The 18,554-nt window shown below is 36.8% G+C and overlaps 1 protein-coding gene across 20 annotated transcripts in view; it reads left to right on the top strand.

Annotated features, from left to right (window-relative positions):
• NRXN1 (neurexin 1) overlaps positions 1-18,554 on the top strand; it is a 1,142,850-nt gene that overhangs the window by 491,318 nt on the left and 632,978 nt on the right. For all 20 annotated transcript variants that reach the window (XM_086701118.1, XM_086701120.1, XM_086701129.1 and 17 more), the window contains one exon: positions 6,018-6,456. In XM_086701118.1, coding sequence (XP_086557244.1) covers positions 6,018-6,456 — 439 coding nt within the window. The remainder of the gene's footprint in view (positions 1-6,017; positions 6,457-18,554) is intronic.

Raw genomic sequence — 18,554 nt, forward strand, 5'->3', positions numbered from 1 at the left:
GGTTAAGTGTCCGACTTTGGCTCAGGTCATGATCTCATGGTTGACAAGTTTGAGCCCCACGTCGGGCTCTGTGCTGACAGCTCAGAGCCTGGAGCCTGCTTCAGATTCTGTGTCTCCCTCTCTCTCTGCCCCTCCCTGGCTCATGCTCTGTCTCTCTCTGTCTCAAAAATAAATAAAAAGGTTAACAAAATTTTTAGAGATATTTTAATGAGGACAAATGGAAGGAAAGATACTGTCATGTAACTCATAGCAAGATCATCCTTTTGCATGGTGGCGGATAGCTGTTTGATTGTGAATCTCCTGCTTAGCAACTGCTATCAAAACCATAAGTGGAATTACAAGTGAAAACTATAAATGAAATTTCCTGCGAGACAAACACAGAATTTGAAGTTAACATCGTTAGCTTTTCACAGTATTTGGCATGAGCATGATAAAAGACATTCAGCGAGTTCTGTTCCTCCATATATTTATTGATAAAATAGGATAATGTTTTCTATTTCTTAGGATGCTTGTGAGGAGTAAACACATTATACGTATAAATTTCTTATGACAGGGTCTGACAGAAGATAAGTACTCAATAAATCTTAACTGATTCTTGTTGTGGTGACGGTGGTGTTTTTTGTTGATATCAGATGCCACAGAAGTTCTCTCAGGAGTGAAAATAAAAGCCCCAGGCTCCCTAGCTTCCTATGTATTTTTCTAGCTAAGAAACCTTATCTATAGGCCAAGCCTTCAAACTGCAATATAAGTATCAGGATACAAAAAGAAGCCCCAGTCTGCTTTGATCTCTTTGATCCTTCTGGTTGCAGTCCTGTTAATTACTTGAAAACAGCAGTCAGCTACTATGTGCCCTGTTAGCTGTTACCTTTGTTACAGCTCCGTTCATTCGCTCTCAGAATAATAATATTGGTATTTATGATAACAACAACATGAACAAGAGCAGCCAGCTGATAGTCACTTGGGCACTTACTCTGTGCCAGGCCCTGTTTTTAGCACTTCCATTGAAATATAATTTATTTTTTTACAATGATCCTAATGTGGTAGATATGATTATTCTATTTTACAGATTAAACTGAGTCTCTGTGGGATTGAAGGACTTGGGCAAGGTCACAGGATTGCAAGTGGGTGAGCTGCAGTTCCCCTGGAAATCGTGAGAACCAAATTCTTGGCCCTTCTTTGTTACTATTCTCAAGAATGGAAGAGAATCCAAGCTCAGATTAGAATAAGCCATTCAAGTTCTCAGGGAGGTCACAACTGAGTCTACATCCCTGCATCACTCCTTGATTTTAAGCTCGGTACCCATTTCATCACCCTGTATGTATACTCTCATAGTTAAGACACTAACTGCCTTGATCAGTGCATGTTAATTAATTCAAGAGCCTCATGAAAATTTCTAAGCTGAAACGTTTATTTGTAACAACAAAAAGTCATTGTGTGAGTAGCAAATGTTTTCCTACTGATCTGCTTATTTCACACACTGCCACTTCCTGTGGAAGGACCTTATCTATCAGCCACCAGTTCTCCAGGACCATCTGTACAAACCTTAGATACATATGATGCTTGATGTGTGTCTGTGTACCTAAAGATGTAGGTGTATATTCCCTTTACCTAACGGATTAGTGTCTCATTATATCCCCGAGTAGAGAGCAATATCCTGACATCAAAACCACAACTGGAAAAAGGCTAGAAAAAGAGAAGGAACAATAGAACATCTTTTACCTTTGTCCCAAATCACATAGATTGACAGGGGGTGGCGGGGTGGGGGGGTGGAGGCTCAAGGATTTATAGACATGACATGTTTTTTTTCCTTTTCAGATATATATGTTTTATATATAAAATTAAGAAACTGAGAGATAGAGAGGATAGGCAACTGAACTTAGATACTAGCTTTGTGATTAAGCCAAGTCTATACCCAGACTCTCAAACTTACTATTATTTTTTTTTATTTTTTAGCCTATTTATTTCCCTTTTTAAAAAAGATTGATATCAAGATCAAATAAAATACTCAGTGACAGCTTACCTCAAAATCCAAACCTAGGGATATAAAAATACAAACATATTTCTTCTATTTTTGCATATTTAAGTGTGAGGGACAGTTTTAAAATTTTAACAAATGTTGAAAGGAAAAGGTCATCATATCAAAATGTGGAAATTATATGGCAGCTAAATAAACAAATAAATAACAAAAAACCTAGTGTTTCTTATGTTTTTATCCCTGTGGGATTTATGATATGAGCCCATGAAGCAGAGAAATGAAATGCAACATTTTGAATTACTTTTCAAAAAGAAAAAAAAAAAAGAAAAATCAATATCCCCAAAGAAATCTTGATTTTATGAACTGATCCAAATGAATGTGCAATAATATCATCTAATTGTCAGGACGTTAGAGTATATAGATATTTTTTGAAAGTTGTAACTATTAAATAAGTTACAACTTTTGACATAAATTAAAAAGATATATGAATAATTATAAATTATCGAGAGCCATATTATCTCAGAAAGAAGCAAAAAATAGCTTACACATGAATTTTTGGAAAATTTGGAGTGCTTGCAGTCTACTTATTATTATAATTGAACTACATTCAGGTCATTTTAAGAGTAAGCCTAACTTTCAAAAAGTAGGGTGATTATGGAATCTGGGTCAGATGAAGGAGCAGTGTAGTTTTGAGAGCTATCAGCCTGCCTATCCAAAATTGCTTTTCTGTCTTCTGGAGTTGCCTTTCAAAGAATACAAAATAGGAAAGGGGAAAAAAAAAAAAAGAAAGAAAACATCATTTTGCTTCTCCTCAAGATACTTCTTCCAGGAAAATGATTCTACCTCTGGAGAATTTTAACTCGGGTGTTTTTCATTCAAAAAGTAATTTAAACCCTACAATATGAGTTTGAAGGTGAAGTTTTCCAATACATAAACCAGCTTACCATTTATAAGTGAACATGCACAGAAGTTTCCACATTTTCTGGAGAAATACGCTCAAAATAGCAGCGAGTGTGTGAGACTGGTCTGCAATACCATATTCTGCTTTACTTAACTGCATTTGTAAGTATTGTTAATGATAGTCTATAATCTGGGACTAAGTTTAAAAAGTGAAGGAAGAATTTTATTCAATTCTTAGAAACTATTGAGTGTCTACTTTGTGCCAGGTACTAATCTTGGTGCTTGGCTATGGTGAGCAGGGACCCTGTCTGCCCAAAGCATAGATTGTGGTGGAGATCCATCATCTTTTTGGTGGGGTAGGGAGGAGTTGGAGGAGGTGTGTGTGTGTGCATGGCTAACCCTAAGTTATATGATCATGGGAATCCCTGCTTTTCTTCTCCATCTTCTCGAACCTCCCTTTCCCCGGGGTATCCAATTCACTCATGAGATTGTAAATCACTTGCTGAAATCTGTAGCTAGAATTGCCCCAACCCCACATCCTTCAGTTTTTGGTAGCTGATTTTGGACTCATGAGGCAGTATATGCATTCATATACCTACTTACTCACGTCAGAAACACCCAACTCTGTGGCAGTGGTTCTATTTCACGGGCAATGTGTTAGCATAGGTCAACCTTATCATCTGCATCAATTGGGTCAGAAAATATTATACTCGTTCCTGATCACTACCTTTGTTAAGGGAATCTCCAGATAATAAAATATAAATTACCAGGAAACGTGAAAAAAATACAGGCTTGGATAGCTTGAAAGTCATGGTGAGAGGTTATAAAACTTGGGACTGTCATCCATGGAAACCATTTTCTCCACTTCTAAAGATCCCCAAAGAAAGACAATCTTGAATCAACTTTCCCAAGGCTTAATAGCTCTTCCTCTCTTCAAGAAAGTATACTGAAGAATTAATCTAATTCCTTTTTGTTATTGCTTAAGTCCATTTTCTCTTCTTTTGTTGTCAATCTACACTTATTGAACAGTTATACATATTTTCTCAAAGAATAATTTGGTATGTTATTCTTTATAATAATCCTCCTTCAAGATAAAGGTACACCGAAATGGGACTAGCATTGGAAAGATGCGGCTTATTTGGTAGGCACCAATCAGGTATAAAATACCAATTATATATTTGTGCCAAATTTCTTTTTCATTCTAAGTTTATTTGAGAGGGTCGGGGGAGAGGCAGAGAGAGAGTCCCAAGCAGGCTCCACCTGTCAGAGCCCAATGTGGGGCTCGAACTCACAAACCTGAGCAGAAATCAAGAGTCAGATGCTTAACCCACTGAGCCACACAAGCGTCCCAAGTATGTGCTTAATTTCTAAACATTTCCTTATAATAGATTAATTTACCACCATTATTTCTGTGTCTACAAGATGATGGTATTTATTATCATGCAGTTTGATGTAGTTGATATTTATTGAAATCTTACAATGGGCCTGGCATTGGATGATTGCCTTTATGTAGATTCTCTCACTTGCATACATTTTCTTCTTTAACCATTACAATCATCCTGTAAGATGCTATCTCCCTAAAAGGGAGAAAAGTAAGGCTTGGGGAGATCATGCAGTTAGGTAATGCTGGAGCTAGCATTTGAACTCAGTCTGATACCAAGGCCTACACTCTTACTCTGAAAAATAAAATATCCATTAACACACTATATCAGGAAATTCATTAGCGACACTAACCATTGGCTCAGTTTAGTTTTGCCACAGGTTTGCTATATTGACCTGTTAACTTTACAGCACTAATCAGACACAGGCTGTCTTATTTTTTCTATTATATAAATATAAATGAATTTAGAACTTGTCAGTATTCGCTGCTATGAATTCTTGAATGGCTTCTTAAAATAATTTAGATAGTTAACTGGACATAGATAGCTAATTTACTCTTAAGTCAGTGTGACGTGTATTTTGGAAATGTAATTATGCTTAGTATGCAGTTTATAGAGAAAGGGTATGGATCTCTCTTTATCTTAATGTCAGAATGGCTTCGAGTTTGTTAAGGTGATGTGATAGCAGATGCCTGATATTGTGAATCCTACCAGTGGATTTGTCCAGTGTACCATTTGGAGTCCAAAAAGCCATAAGAACTATCAGCAAGCAGTCAGAAAGAACCACCCAGCCCATTGAGATGAAGTGCCTTGGGAAATGAGAGTTAGGACAAACTTTGCTCTACATTTGTGTACTTTAAAGTGAAACGGAACAGGGGCGCCTGGGTGGCGCAGTCGGTTAAGCGTCCGACTTCAGCCAGGTCACGATCTCGCGGTCCGTGGGTTCGAGCCCCGCGTCGGGCTCTGGGCTGATGGCTCAGAGCCTGGAGCCTGTTTCCGATTCTGTGTCTCCCTCTCTCTCTGCCTCTCCCCTGTTCATGCTCTGTCTCTCTCTGTCCCAAAAATAAATAAACGTTGAAAAAAAAAAATTAAAAAAAAAAAAGTGAAACGGAACACACGTAGTACAGGTTGAATGGATTTAGAGCAAACATAACATTTCCAGAGTTACCTAACATTATTCAAACAGTTGTTAACATAGGCCACAGGGAAAAAGAGAGCTTCTGCATTTTAGTTGTATTTAATGATTTTTCTGAGAAAATTCAGTATGTTTTCTGCCTCAATTTATTGTGATTATCTTACAAAGTTTATACGCATTGTGACTATGTAGACCATAGAAGAATTCCTGTATTTTAGGTGACTGTTACACAAAGTAATTTCAAATACTTTAGTGGTGGGAAAACTGAAAAACCTTTCTATTTAATAAATGAATTATCATAAGAAAAGCCATTGTCTTGTAAGTTTGACTCTATACACGCTTGAAATAATGAAAGCTGTATACAGATCCATTCAAATTATTTGAATTAACTGCAGCCAGTTTGTATGTGTATGTACACACATTATTTGAAAGAAATTAGTTTGGAATGGTTACTGTTTAATGAGTTGATACTTGATTTTTATTTGGCTGAGAAAGCTATCTCATATATCAAAATGCACTAAACATTATGTTACATGTGTTACAAACGTGTTGAAAGTCATTTAACTGAAGACAAGTTCTGCATATGAAAAGATGGGCCTGGTTTCTCACTGCTATCCTCTGCCCACAGGTTGTATATAAAAATAATGATGTAAGACTGGAATTATCTCGTCTTGCCAAACAAGGAGACCCTAAGATGAAGATCCATGGAGTGGTAGCATTTAAATGTGAGAATGTTGCAACTTTGGACCCAATCACCTTTGAAACCCCAGAGTCTTTCATCTCTTTGCCTAAATGGAATGCAAAGAAAACAGGCTCCATATCATTTGATTTCCGTACAACAGAGCCAAATGGCCTCATCTTATTTAGCCATGGCAAGCCAAGACACCAAAAAGATGCCAAGCACCCTCAGATGATAAAGGTTGACTTCTTTGCTATTGAGATGCTGGATGGCCATCTCTACCTCCTCTTGGACATGGGGTCAGGTACAATAAAAATCAAAGCCCTACAGAAGAAGGTGAATGATGGAGAATGGTATCATGTGGACTTCCAGAGAGATGGACGGTCAGGTAATTTATCGTTTCTTCTAACCTGTTTATCTGCTGGAACATGCTATTTACCCCTTGCCACTCCAAAGGAATTAAAACCAAGATATATTAAGATTTCCTGCATTTCTGTCTTTAGGGTAAAGGAAATTTTCTGTTTTTATTTCTGTTTCATATCATATAAGAACCAGAAGGAGCTAATTAATCATTACAGTTGGGCATCAAACCCCAAATGCTCAAATGGCTTCTGGAATCACTTCTCAAATGAACATTTATTGGATAATCAAGTGCCAAATCTTGCAAGACATTTTATCTTGGATTTGAAAATGACAAAATTCAGGGTTCCTGTATTATCAATTATTGCTTATATCATTGGATGTTTGGAGGTGCCTGAAGTGGCAAATACAAAATATGAAAAAAAGAAAATTCAGCAATCCACATATAAATTCCTTAGTGTAATTTGTAGTCCTTATTTTAACTTTTGTCTAAGTTGGGTCTGTGGTATCAAAAACACTTTAATCAACGTAGTAGGATTTCAAGAACACTGGCAAAACTCTGTTGACTTCCAAATAGCTTCCCTTTCTAATGTTTGAATTGAACCAATAGGGATTCTTTCCTCTGGCTTCCTTCTCTGAACTTTTTTCCTGGAAGTGTGTGTGTGTGCGTGTGTGTGTGTGTATGCACGTGCCTGTTGGGGGGAGGGAGGTGTGCATGCACACACACACACACACACACACACACGTGGTTGGGGAAAGGAGGGAGTGTTGTAGGGAAGGCCTGAAGAAATAACATTTACTTACTCTGAAATTGGAGAGTGGATTATGAGGTTTAAGGAATTGACTACCATTAGGTTTGTGAGGGCAAGGATCACCCAGGCAGAGGAAATAGCATTGGTGGAAATCCAGAAAGAGACGGGGAGAGGGGGAGAGAGAGGGAGAAGGGAAGAGGCAACTTATTTCAGGTGCACAACTATATTATTTCTTTTACTTTCTTCACCCTATGCTCCCATGCTCTGATTGTTCTTATCACTTACAAATCAAATAAGCTTCTTCTAATAGAAGAAACTCTTGGGGCACCTGGGTGGCTCAGTCGGTTAACCATCTGACTTGGACTCAGGTCATGATCTCACGGTTGGTGGGTTCAAGCCCCATGGCCGGTTCTGTGCTGACAGCTCAGAGCCTGGAGCCTGCTTCAGATTCTGTGACTCCCCCTCTCTCTGCCCCTCCACTGCTCATGCTCTGTGTTTCTCTGTCTCTCAAAAAATAAATAAATGTTAAAAAAAAGTTTAAAAAGAGGAAGAAGACAACGCTCCTCTCTTCCCTTCCCGCATTTCCTTATTTGCTTATATACCATACCATCTACTCTGGATTTTCCACTGAATATAAGCTTGACGAAGGCATTTCTTGTGAGTCTGAATTTCTTCCTTTATAAAACATATTGGGAAGGGCCCAGTATTGACTGACTCCTAAACTCAATGAAGCAGGATTAACAGTGATAGGACCTAGGATTCTATACTTTTGCAAAGCTTTCCAAGGAACTTAATGATCAGCTGAGTATGGGAACCACAGTCCAGAGGACACTTAGGGCTTCTTTCAGATTCGTAATCTGTGATCATCATCCTATTTTAGGAGGGCTGTGCTGCAGCCCTGTGGTGAGTGCTCCTTTCACAGACTCCCTTGTCGCTTGATTACTCCCAGTCTCCCTGCAGCAGAACTGTGTCCTGTTTCACTCTTAGTCATGCCTCGTTTTCCTGTGTATCTATCAAGAAGAATGTGACAGACTTCCTAGAATATATATATGTTATATATTATATTATATTATGTATATTACATATATAACCCAATAAAATAAAGAAAGGGAATGAATGAGAATTCAGAAGGAGGTGTTGGTGAGGGTGGAAAATTGAAAGAAGGTCAGAACCCATTGCTCTGATCCTCAAATTATCTCAGAGACTATTTCTGATTCATCCCTCTGAGGAAATTTGGTCTCCCTCCACATGGAAGATTAGTTACCATCGTGTGCTATCTGTGCTTATTTTATCATTTCTCTACAGTGTCTTAAATGACTGTGAGGAGACAACTCTTCTTTCTTTTTCCTACTGTACTATGCTGATTCCATTAGAAAGTAGATTCCTTTTTTTTTTTTTTTGTCTCTTTGTTTTTTTTCTGATTTAAGCTGAGTGGACACTGATGGGAATACAGAAATACAGCAATAGAGTACCTCCTTTTCACGTCCTCCAGCCTGTCTTATTTCTACCAAAGTTAGCAGTTGACTGGCTACTTGGAACTTTCAAACCGAAGTCTTAAAAAGAGGATTGGAGCATTGACTAATCTTGTGCTTTGAAATATTAACTTGTGGATAATATAGTTTGACTTAAAATATACCTATAATAAAATTTTTAAATTAATCTCAAATATTTACATATATAAAGGGCTATGTATACACACACACACACACATATGCATATATAAGAAAGATTAAAGGAAAATAAATCCAGTCATTATTCATTTGATAATCATAATTTATGCTAGTCTTAGGTGATGATGTAGTCTAGTTTCCCAAGTTCCTTGGATGACCTATTACAATAAGGATCAGTTAAATACCTTAATCCTGAAGCCAAATAAAATTTACCTTTTTCTTTCCTGTTTAAGTTCTTTAATTCTTCCAAATTGCCTATGGTTTATTAACTGCCCTGTTTGTCCCCTCATTGCGAAAGGTCAAACGCAGAGAATATTTGTGTTAATTTAGAAAGTTCAATACTGTATGGGAGGAAGAGACATGCCTGGAGAGGTGTAATTTGCATTAGGAAAGAAAATAAAACACCAGATTCTTGTTGAAATCCAAAGGAAAGATAAAGTTAGTATGCTTGGTGATGTTTGGATGGTAAAGTACTTTTATGTGATTACTATTTCAGATTAGTGAATTGAGACAAACGCTACAAAAACCAAAGCTTGTTAGCTAAACCAAGTTCTGCCCTTTACTGAAGTGGAAAAAAAGAGAGTCCATTTTGTGTTGGCCTAGCTCAAGGGAGTTTAATGCAATGTTAATAACTGCAGCTGTTAATATTTTATATATAGTATTTTAATTAAGTTCTATATTTGCACACTGCATTGGTTTGGTATAAAGCAGCCTTTTAAAAATTGAGTGAATAGCTCTATGAGCTTTTATTTTACTTAAAGGATATTTCTGAATCAGGTTGGTGAAATACTAAGACTTATAGTTCAGTTGAAACTAATAAACTTACAATTTCAAGAAATAATTCATTTTATTCATTTTTCACACCAGTTATATTCAGCGGCTATACGAAAATTAATTCTTAGTATAATGTGGGTAAACAAGGCTTCTACAACAAGAGGTCAGTGTGGTCCGCTTTCTGACTCATGGATGATGAAGTTTGCTTGGGATACTCTTTAGCTGAATATATAAAAATATTTAATGAGCCATTTTCTCTGTTATTAAAGTAGAGGGAGCTTAAGGCTGAGAATTATTCTTTCTACCATTGATCATAATGTTAGTAGGAATAAAGCCATGGCTATTAATTGGATGCCAGTAACTCTTGGTTACCTTCATCAGAGGAAGGGTTAAAACAGACTGAATTTTTTTTTTTTTAATTTTTTTTTTCAACGTTTATTTATTTTTGGGACAGAGAGAGACAGAGCATGAACGGGGGAGAGGCAGAGAGAGAGGAAGACACAGAATCGGAAACAGGCTCCAGGCTCTGAGCCATCAGCCCAGAGCCTGACGCGGGGCTCGAACTCACGGACCGCGAGATCGTGACCTGGCTGAAGTCGGACGCTTAACCGCTTAACCGACTGCGCCACCCAGGCGCCCCCAGACTGAATTTTTAATATTCCCCGAACACTTTATAAAGTAAACTTATGTATGAATGAGAATGTCTTATTCCTGGTCCTGGTACTTTCTTTTGCAATAGTAATTGTTTACTAAATATTTGGTATAAGAAAAAATAATAAAAATGTGTGAGTGGCTCAGTGCCAAACCACCCCTCATATTCTAAAACAAGTAGTATCATCTTTATACTTGAAAAGTAATAGCTCTCTTTTAGTTGTAATGCAAGTTTGTAAGGAATTCACATTACTTCCTGAAAGCAGTTTACACAATATAAGATAACAGGTGCTGCCCTTTTTTACGAATACAACGCCATACTCCAAGCCCACTTGTCAAAAAAAAAAAAAAAAAAAAAATGCAGTGAGGAAGTGACACAATTGTTAGAGAGCTGTGGCAAGCCTGGTACAAAAATGACAAGCTCTTAAGAGAACAGAGCTGCTATCCTCACTTATTCATGAGAACCCTGTATCATTTAGCAAACATGTAGGTAGAAGGAAAATTAATCATAGGGAAGCCGTTCACTCCTTTCTACAGACTGGGATGTGCAGCCACAGTAAGCATGCAGTGACAAGGAAGATAGTCGCCAGCACTGCCCATGTTTCTGACAATTTGCCTGTCGGTCCTTTGCTTACTAAAAGGTTGGTATAAGAGCCCCTTGTTCGATGAGAAATATTGCCTACAGATGAAGACCTTTCTGGAACTTGATTTTCAGCACCATTAATTGTGTTAGGCTATATGACCCCTCTTCCATTCTGTGACATGGGAAAGAAAGAGACACTTTAATCCCCCCACTTTGCCTGCTACTTTTGGCCACAGCCTGGCACACCGTAACTCCTTCCATCACCCACTTAGTCTGTGACCAGTGACATGGGACCTAGTGGGCTGAGCCATGAATGGCATTTTCAGATGCTGCACTTGACTGGCAAAGGAGGAACCATACAAAGTGCAGGCATGATTTCCTGGATCAGAGTGTATGATTTGAGTGCTGCAGAAAGGGAATATCCTCAATGGGTAGCTTAACTACTTAACAGAGCAAAAACCCCTAAGTTGCTGAGTTAATGAATCTGATTGAAGAGGCTCATTACTCTGCAAACTTTGTAGGACTTAGAACTGAACATTTCCTTACCAGCCCCTCTTCCCTTTCTAGAGTTCCCCTTTCTCTCTCTTTTGCTCCCAAATTGAACATAAAATAACTGTCCAGGTAGTTAGCTAAAGTGTGAATTGTGCTAAAATTAGACTGAGGTTAATGACTGTTTTCTTGGGGCATGAATATTGTTTAAATTTGTGTTAAGCTCTTTGGCTCAGTCAAGGGTATCCTCTCAAGCATTTTTATAGCAAACTGCCAGTTTTTTTTTCAAACCATCATTTCACATTGAAATCAAAGAGAAAACTCATTATTATTGTCAAATTCTGCTTGTATACAGCAGAGTACAGCAGATTGTATCAGTGGTTATTCATGGGTAAGCCTACATTTAACAGCTAAGAAACCATTGATATTTGAATTGAAGTCACAGAGTTCCAGTTTAAGAACTAGAAATTACAGTGGGAAAGGCACAAGGCTCTCTCCAGAGCACATAATTAGAGGTTTATAGTAATCACTGTTTGATGTGAACAGCACTTTCTAGCTATCTATTACCAGCACTGATTTCTGTGTGCACCATTCATGAATCACCACACTTAAACATTTCTACTTGAACAACCATTAGACGATTTCTCTGTTTAGGTCTTGATTTAAATTTGCTCTTTGACTATAAACATTCCTCCCATACCTCTACCTAGTAGCTTGTTGCAAACACTGAAATAGTTTTAAGCAATTTTATAATATTTTTTATACAAATGTCTATAAGGCACTACACATCAATGGTAAAACTGAAGCACTTTATCAATAATATATTAATTATTCGACGATCCTGATGACTAGATGGAGCCAATTTTGCATAAAATAGATTGTTTTATTAAACTGATGCTTATATTTCTTTATTTTGAACATATTTAAAAAGAAGTCATAGATTTTATTTCCCCCCAAATATTTTGAGTGTTGCACAAATTCTTCCAGTCCTTGTTAACATGTGCATATATATTTTACATATGACATACTTAGTTGCCATTACTATATAATAAACATAATTCTTCATTGTAAGTATGATCATAGTAGACAGGTATAATTGACCAGTTATAAAGATATGAATATTCAGGCTCCTATACCGATTAAATTTTCTGTAATAAATGAATAAACATTTGGATTGTAAATTGGCATCTCATATTGGCAGAGCTATACAGGTAGCATTCCATATCCTGTGATATTAAATATCTTGTAGACAATTACTGACTGATTATTTTATACATCAGTCCTATGGGCTTGGTAAATCCATCAAACCCAGAGAGATGGAACCTGCTGTCTCAATCTACTTAATCTCCTTTCCTGGCCCAACAGTGTAAAGGGCAGACCCTGGACTATGGTGTTAGTTGCACCGTGGGACCCTGACCACACCCTGCAGCAGTGACAATCATTGTGGCGTGTGGAGAAGAAACCTGTGGAAATTCTGCACAATAATATTGTAACTTCAATATTTTAATCATAAAATATGCTACCAGATTGATGTTTACAGCTGTCCATCATTGTGTTGGAGAATTTTAAAAATTTGTGTGTATACATATGTTACTATGAGTGAGTATGTATGTTGGTATATGTGCATGTGCTTAACACATGGCATGTACATAACATATAAATACAAATATATGCTATTGGTGAAAATGTTCAGGCAGTTCAAAAAGTGAGTGAGAGTTTTCACATGTCACACACCCCCCTCTCTAGTTCATTCCCTCCGTCATAGGTAACCACTAAAATAATTTGATTTTGATAAATTTCCATGTATTTTTCCTTTGTATCAATATAGCTATACATACATTTACATATATAAAATAACTGTGTGTATATATATATATATATATATATATATATATATACACACACACACACAAGACCATTCTTCATCAATTATCAGGTAACTTAAAAAGCCTACTGAAAACTTTTTCTGAGCCATTATTCATAGTGACATCATGTATCCTAGTTTGAACATATCAGTGTGTACTTAGTCCTTCTTTTGTTGATGAACATTTGACTTTTTACTTTTAAAAATTTCACTGTTTCAAATTAATTTAAAAAGAAAATTTTCATGTTAGGTCTTTGTGTATATTGATCAGAATTTTTATAGGATAGATTCTAAGAACTAGAATCACTGGGCCAATTGCATTTTTAATTTTGAAAGATAATGACAGGTTATTTTGCTAATCGGCTGTTGGTTTCCACTTGTCCATAGTACACGATGTGCCCTTTTCCTCCTCATTATTTCCCCTTACAGGATATTATCAAACTTTTAAATTTTGTTCCAAGATTTATTTTTTCATATACTGGTTTAATTCTTGAAATTCCTGGCTCACAGCTGAATCCAAGTAAGCAGAAAACACATAGGAATAAGCAGAAAGCAATATTAAAATTGTATTTTTCTTTTGTTTTTAAATAAATTTATTTCAGTCCCTATTATAAACCTAACACATGATATTATGTTTTTAAAAGACACAGAAAACTGAAAGAAAACCATTCACTCATAATCCACTCATATCCCAAACTCCCATTGTTAATATTATGGTTCATTTTTTTTATCTTATTAGAATTCTATAGTTTGCATTTTGCATCATACCATGTAATTGATGTTTCCTTCTACTTTTATCACTTACTTATATCGTGCCTTGTTACTGAGTTTGAATTTGTTAATACAATATGAATTTGACAAGTAAATTTGTAAGTTTGTGGAATCTGATTCTCTTCTGCAATGAGAAAATGAAGCAGAATTACAGAAAAATAAAATTTGTATGTAACTAAAATTTATTTTAAGTAGTAATTTAAGAAAATTTTATTCAAAAAGGAACCTTTTTGACTACCAAGTCAATTCCATTATTTTTCATAACAGCCACATTGAGGCCTGGTGAATCCAGTATGGGTCCAGCTTGCCAGCTACTTAGTTACACAAAAGCTAGAGTATGAAAGTCGGTTTCCTCTGACCCGGCAAAACCATTCTCCATTACAGCACACTATTTCCTACCTCCCATTTCCTGGTCCCTTAAACTTTTGCAGTAATTTAGAGCATAAACCAAATTTTCTTATTTTTAATCTCCCCTTCAGTCCATTCTTCTTTTCACCCTGAAAACTAATCTTTAGGAAGTGAAATATCCAAGAAAAATTAGATGGAAAAAAAAAAGTGGAAACTAATAGGTTATAAATACCAGATGAAATTGGAAAGCTGATTTCCATTTTTATAAACTCAGAACTGTTCTCAACAGTTTTTCCCCTTTAATGTGTACTTTTGCATAAAGCATGAATTCATTAGTAATGCTTCATGAATATTCTTAAATAAATATTACTTTGTCTATTTATCACCTTTGTCTTACCCTTTGCATATGCAACAAAAACAACCAGGTTAAATATTAATATAAGTTAATGTGATTTCTATATTAAGATTATAAAAGTCATATAAGTGTATAGAAATATATTTATTTTTTAGCTGAAATTGTATTTCTTAAGGCAAAATAACAAGGTGCTTTGGATTCTTAAATATTGAAGCATGAAACACTGATCCAAAGAAGTCCCCAAATTCCATCTACCAATTTTAATAGTTCAAATATAGCAATGTTTACATAAAATTTAATTTGCCAAAAACTTTAAATGTAATTATAGTGAAAGAAGGTGAAATGTATGGAATAATCAAGCTATTCCAAGAGAACACATGAATGGGTGTAATGTCTGGAAAAAGATAGAGGGATAAACCAATAATATACCTAGATTTTTATTCTCTTAAACCTTTATTTACATGTGGTCCTAACTCAGCGTTTTGAAAATTCTCCTATTCTGTTGATATATACAGCTGTAGCAACTACTCCATTTTCTCTAATTATCAATAAACAAGGTTTAAGTATTCATTTTATGTTTTCTTGGTAACCACCCCTTTTATAACTCAATTGTAATGAAATAGACACTTAGGAACCTTAATATCAAAATTTCACTATGGTCATATGTATGTGTTAAATTGGTATAAATAAATTTCGTGGTTCTGTGATGAGTCTTTCGCTTAGGTGAAAATGTCCTTTGATTCATACCAATAATAAAATCTGTAAGGAATTTGGGATTCAAATCACTTATCAGAAATGTGTATACTTCAGGACATTTGCATATGTCTAAATGGGAGATAAATGGCTAAATGGGAGATAAATAGAAATATAATAGAAATAGAAATATTAAAAAACAAAAATATAATGTAAATATCTGAGTTTTACTCAGTAATAACGTGTAATTATTATTCAAGTACAGTTTTTAGGGGCACCTGGTGGCTCAGTCAGTTAAACGTCCAACTTCTGGTTTTGTCTCAGGTCATGATCTAATATTTCAAGAGATTGAGCCTCTGTGCTGACAGCACTAAGCCTGCTTGGTATTCTCTCTCCTCTCTCTTTCTACCCCTTGCCTGCTCACACACTCACTCACTCACTCTCTCCTTCTCTGTCTCTCTCACTGAAAATAAACTTAAAAAAATAATTTAAAAAATAAATCCAGTTTTTACTTTGTGAACCTTCAGAATATAAACATAATTGTTTCCATTCCCACATAAATTAAGTTCTATTTCTTTCTTGCCATCTTTTAAACAAAGACAGTCTAAAATATAAGTGCATATGCATCGGCAAAGCCTGTAGAGAGCATAGTAGTTGATTTTTAGTCATGGTTGTCTCTATTATGTTTTTATGGAAAATATTTTAATGAATGATATCTGATATATGCATGTGTTCGGTGTAACTTCTTACCTTGAATCCAGAGCTAAATTAAAGTTCTAGCTCCTCCTGGATTGTATTTGAGTTGAGGTTAGGATTATATTCCTTTTGCTTTCCCTCTGATCTTGCATTACGTCTTCCCATGAGACCTCTAAAATTATCTCTCCAAGGGACAATGAGGCGCTATGGGGAAAGTATCCTTATCTTTTATGATACTAACTACTCAATCATTAGTTTTTGAACTGTGGGTTACAGCCTGTTAATTGGTCCTGAAATTAATTTGGTGGGTCATGTCTAGCATTTATATTAAAAAAATTATATAAGAAGAAAATCAGAGTGCCTCAGAAGTAATAGAACTATTCACCGTGTGTGTGTTTGCATGTGTGCGCTGGGGTGTACAAAAACCGTTGATTGATTTAGGTGTTGTGATCAGAAAACTCCAGGCTAATCACAAAATTATAGTGAATATCTTACTCTGGCTGCAACAAGCATATTTATAAAAACATATCAGAATTTTCTTACAATACTTTGTTCAAAGCAGGCACGAACACACCATAGATAAAAATAGGGAGACCCAGTCACCGTGTCCCCACGCTCAATTTCTGCGTGATTGTGTGAAATACCTGTCAGAATGAAGACACCGTCACTGTGGAGACTACATAGTGTACTGAGCTGTGCTGTCTCTGTGGGGCAGATGAGAGAGTGGGTGTTATGCCAGCCACTGAATCCCTCATCTCAAGAATCCTCCAGGCACCCTCTTGGTGCAGACTTCTCACACCACCTGTAAGGGCAAGACAGCATTTCCAAGTGTTTTTATCTCCTGAGCTGAATCCATCTTGTTCCATGAATAACAAGGTATATGGGAAAATTACATATTTTTTTTCAAACGTAGCCCACTCTTGTAAAACTTTGTCGTTATTCACTTGCTCTGTGTCTCCTAACAATTGTCTCTCAATATCATGTGTTCATTTCTAAGAAGCCTTTTGAACTAATTAGAAAACAGGGAGTGGAATCCATCTCCCTTTTGTCTTAAAACACAGAAATCACCGGGCACCTGGGTGGCTCAATCTGTTAAGAGTCCAACTTCGGCTCAGGTCCTGATCTCGCAGTTCGTGAGTTCGAGCCCCGCATTGGGCTCTGTGCTGACAGCTCAGAGCCTGGAGCCTGCTTCAGATTCTGTGTCTCTCTTTCTCTCTGATCCTCCCCTGCTTGCTCTCTATTTTTCTCAAAAATAAACAAAAAGAAAAAAAAAAGACAGAAATCACTGTGTTCATTACATACAATTTCTTGCTTAAGAAAAAAATATATATGTATATAATATTAATGTCCACCTTTCCTTTGTCATTAATACTCTTGCTCATTTTTTTTTATTTTTTTTTCTAAGGATTTTCTGGGATCTGTGTGCTCCTGAATGAGTTTTCTATACACTTGCACAAATATGAACTGTAAAAGTGAACGCTTCACCCTTTTGCCTTTTTGCTGCCTCCTTAAGAAATACCTGCTATCGGGGCGCCTGGGTGGCGCAGTCGGTTAAGCGTCCGACTTCAGCCAGGTCACGATCTCGCGGTCCGTGAGTTCGAGCCCCGCGTCAGGCTCTGGGCTGATGGCTCAGAGCCTGGAGCCTGTTTCCGATTCTGTGTCTCCCTCTCTCTCTGCCCCTCCCCCGTTCATGCTCTGTCTCTCTCTGTCCCCAAAATAAATAAACGTTGAAAAAAAAAAATTTAAGAAATACCTGCTATCCTCCCCCTTTGGAAGGCCAAAATAGCAACGCTTTTGAGTGTTTCTCCCCTAGGAGCTTTCTCTATTTCTTTCTGTGGAAGTCTAGAGAGACAAATGTCCTCGTAATAACTTGGCTGCCTGTGCATTCGGCGTCAGTGGCTTCTATGCCCTTCTCTCGCACAAAGACAGATCCCATTATGCTGCCTGTATTGAGAAGCGCCCCTTCTGCTGGGATTTGGAATGCTCCTGAGCACAACACGGAGGCCAGCAGCCCTGCATCCTCAGTTACATGCACGTTTCACGTTCATCACAGGCCGTATTTTCACCTGGGGGTGGACCTTAGGTTTTCTGTGAAAGAACTAAAATGCATCATCCTACCTGTCCTCTACCTCTACTAGACTCTGCCTTTCTGTCCCTCCCTCTGTACCCCATCTTCTGTCTCTTGGCCTTCTTTGTGTGCCTGCTGCCCCCCAAATCCCTGAGACTCTATGTCGGCAGCGAGCATGGCACCATACAGAGATCTTTCTGGAGATAAAATATTGGTGGAATTTTGAGTAATTTGGTGGTACATGGTGGAAATTATAATAAGAAACTGCCTTCTGTCTTTCATTTTTTTTCTTTAATGGGTTCCACAATTTTTTTCTATGATTCTCAATTAAGTCCATGCTAATGCCTACCTTTTCTTCCTATGCTTAAAACCAGCATTCCTGTATATTTGTGAACTAATTGATTTATTTTCC

The sequence above is a fragment of the Puma concolor genome, chromosome A3 (assembly GCF_028749965.1).
Source record: "Puma concolor isolate L17-30 chromosome A3, mPumCon1.1.hap2, whole genome shotgun sequence".
Taxonomy (NCBI): domain Eukaryota; kingdom Metazoa; phylum Chordata; class Mammalia; order Carnivora; family Felidae; genus Puma; species Puma concolor.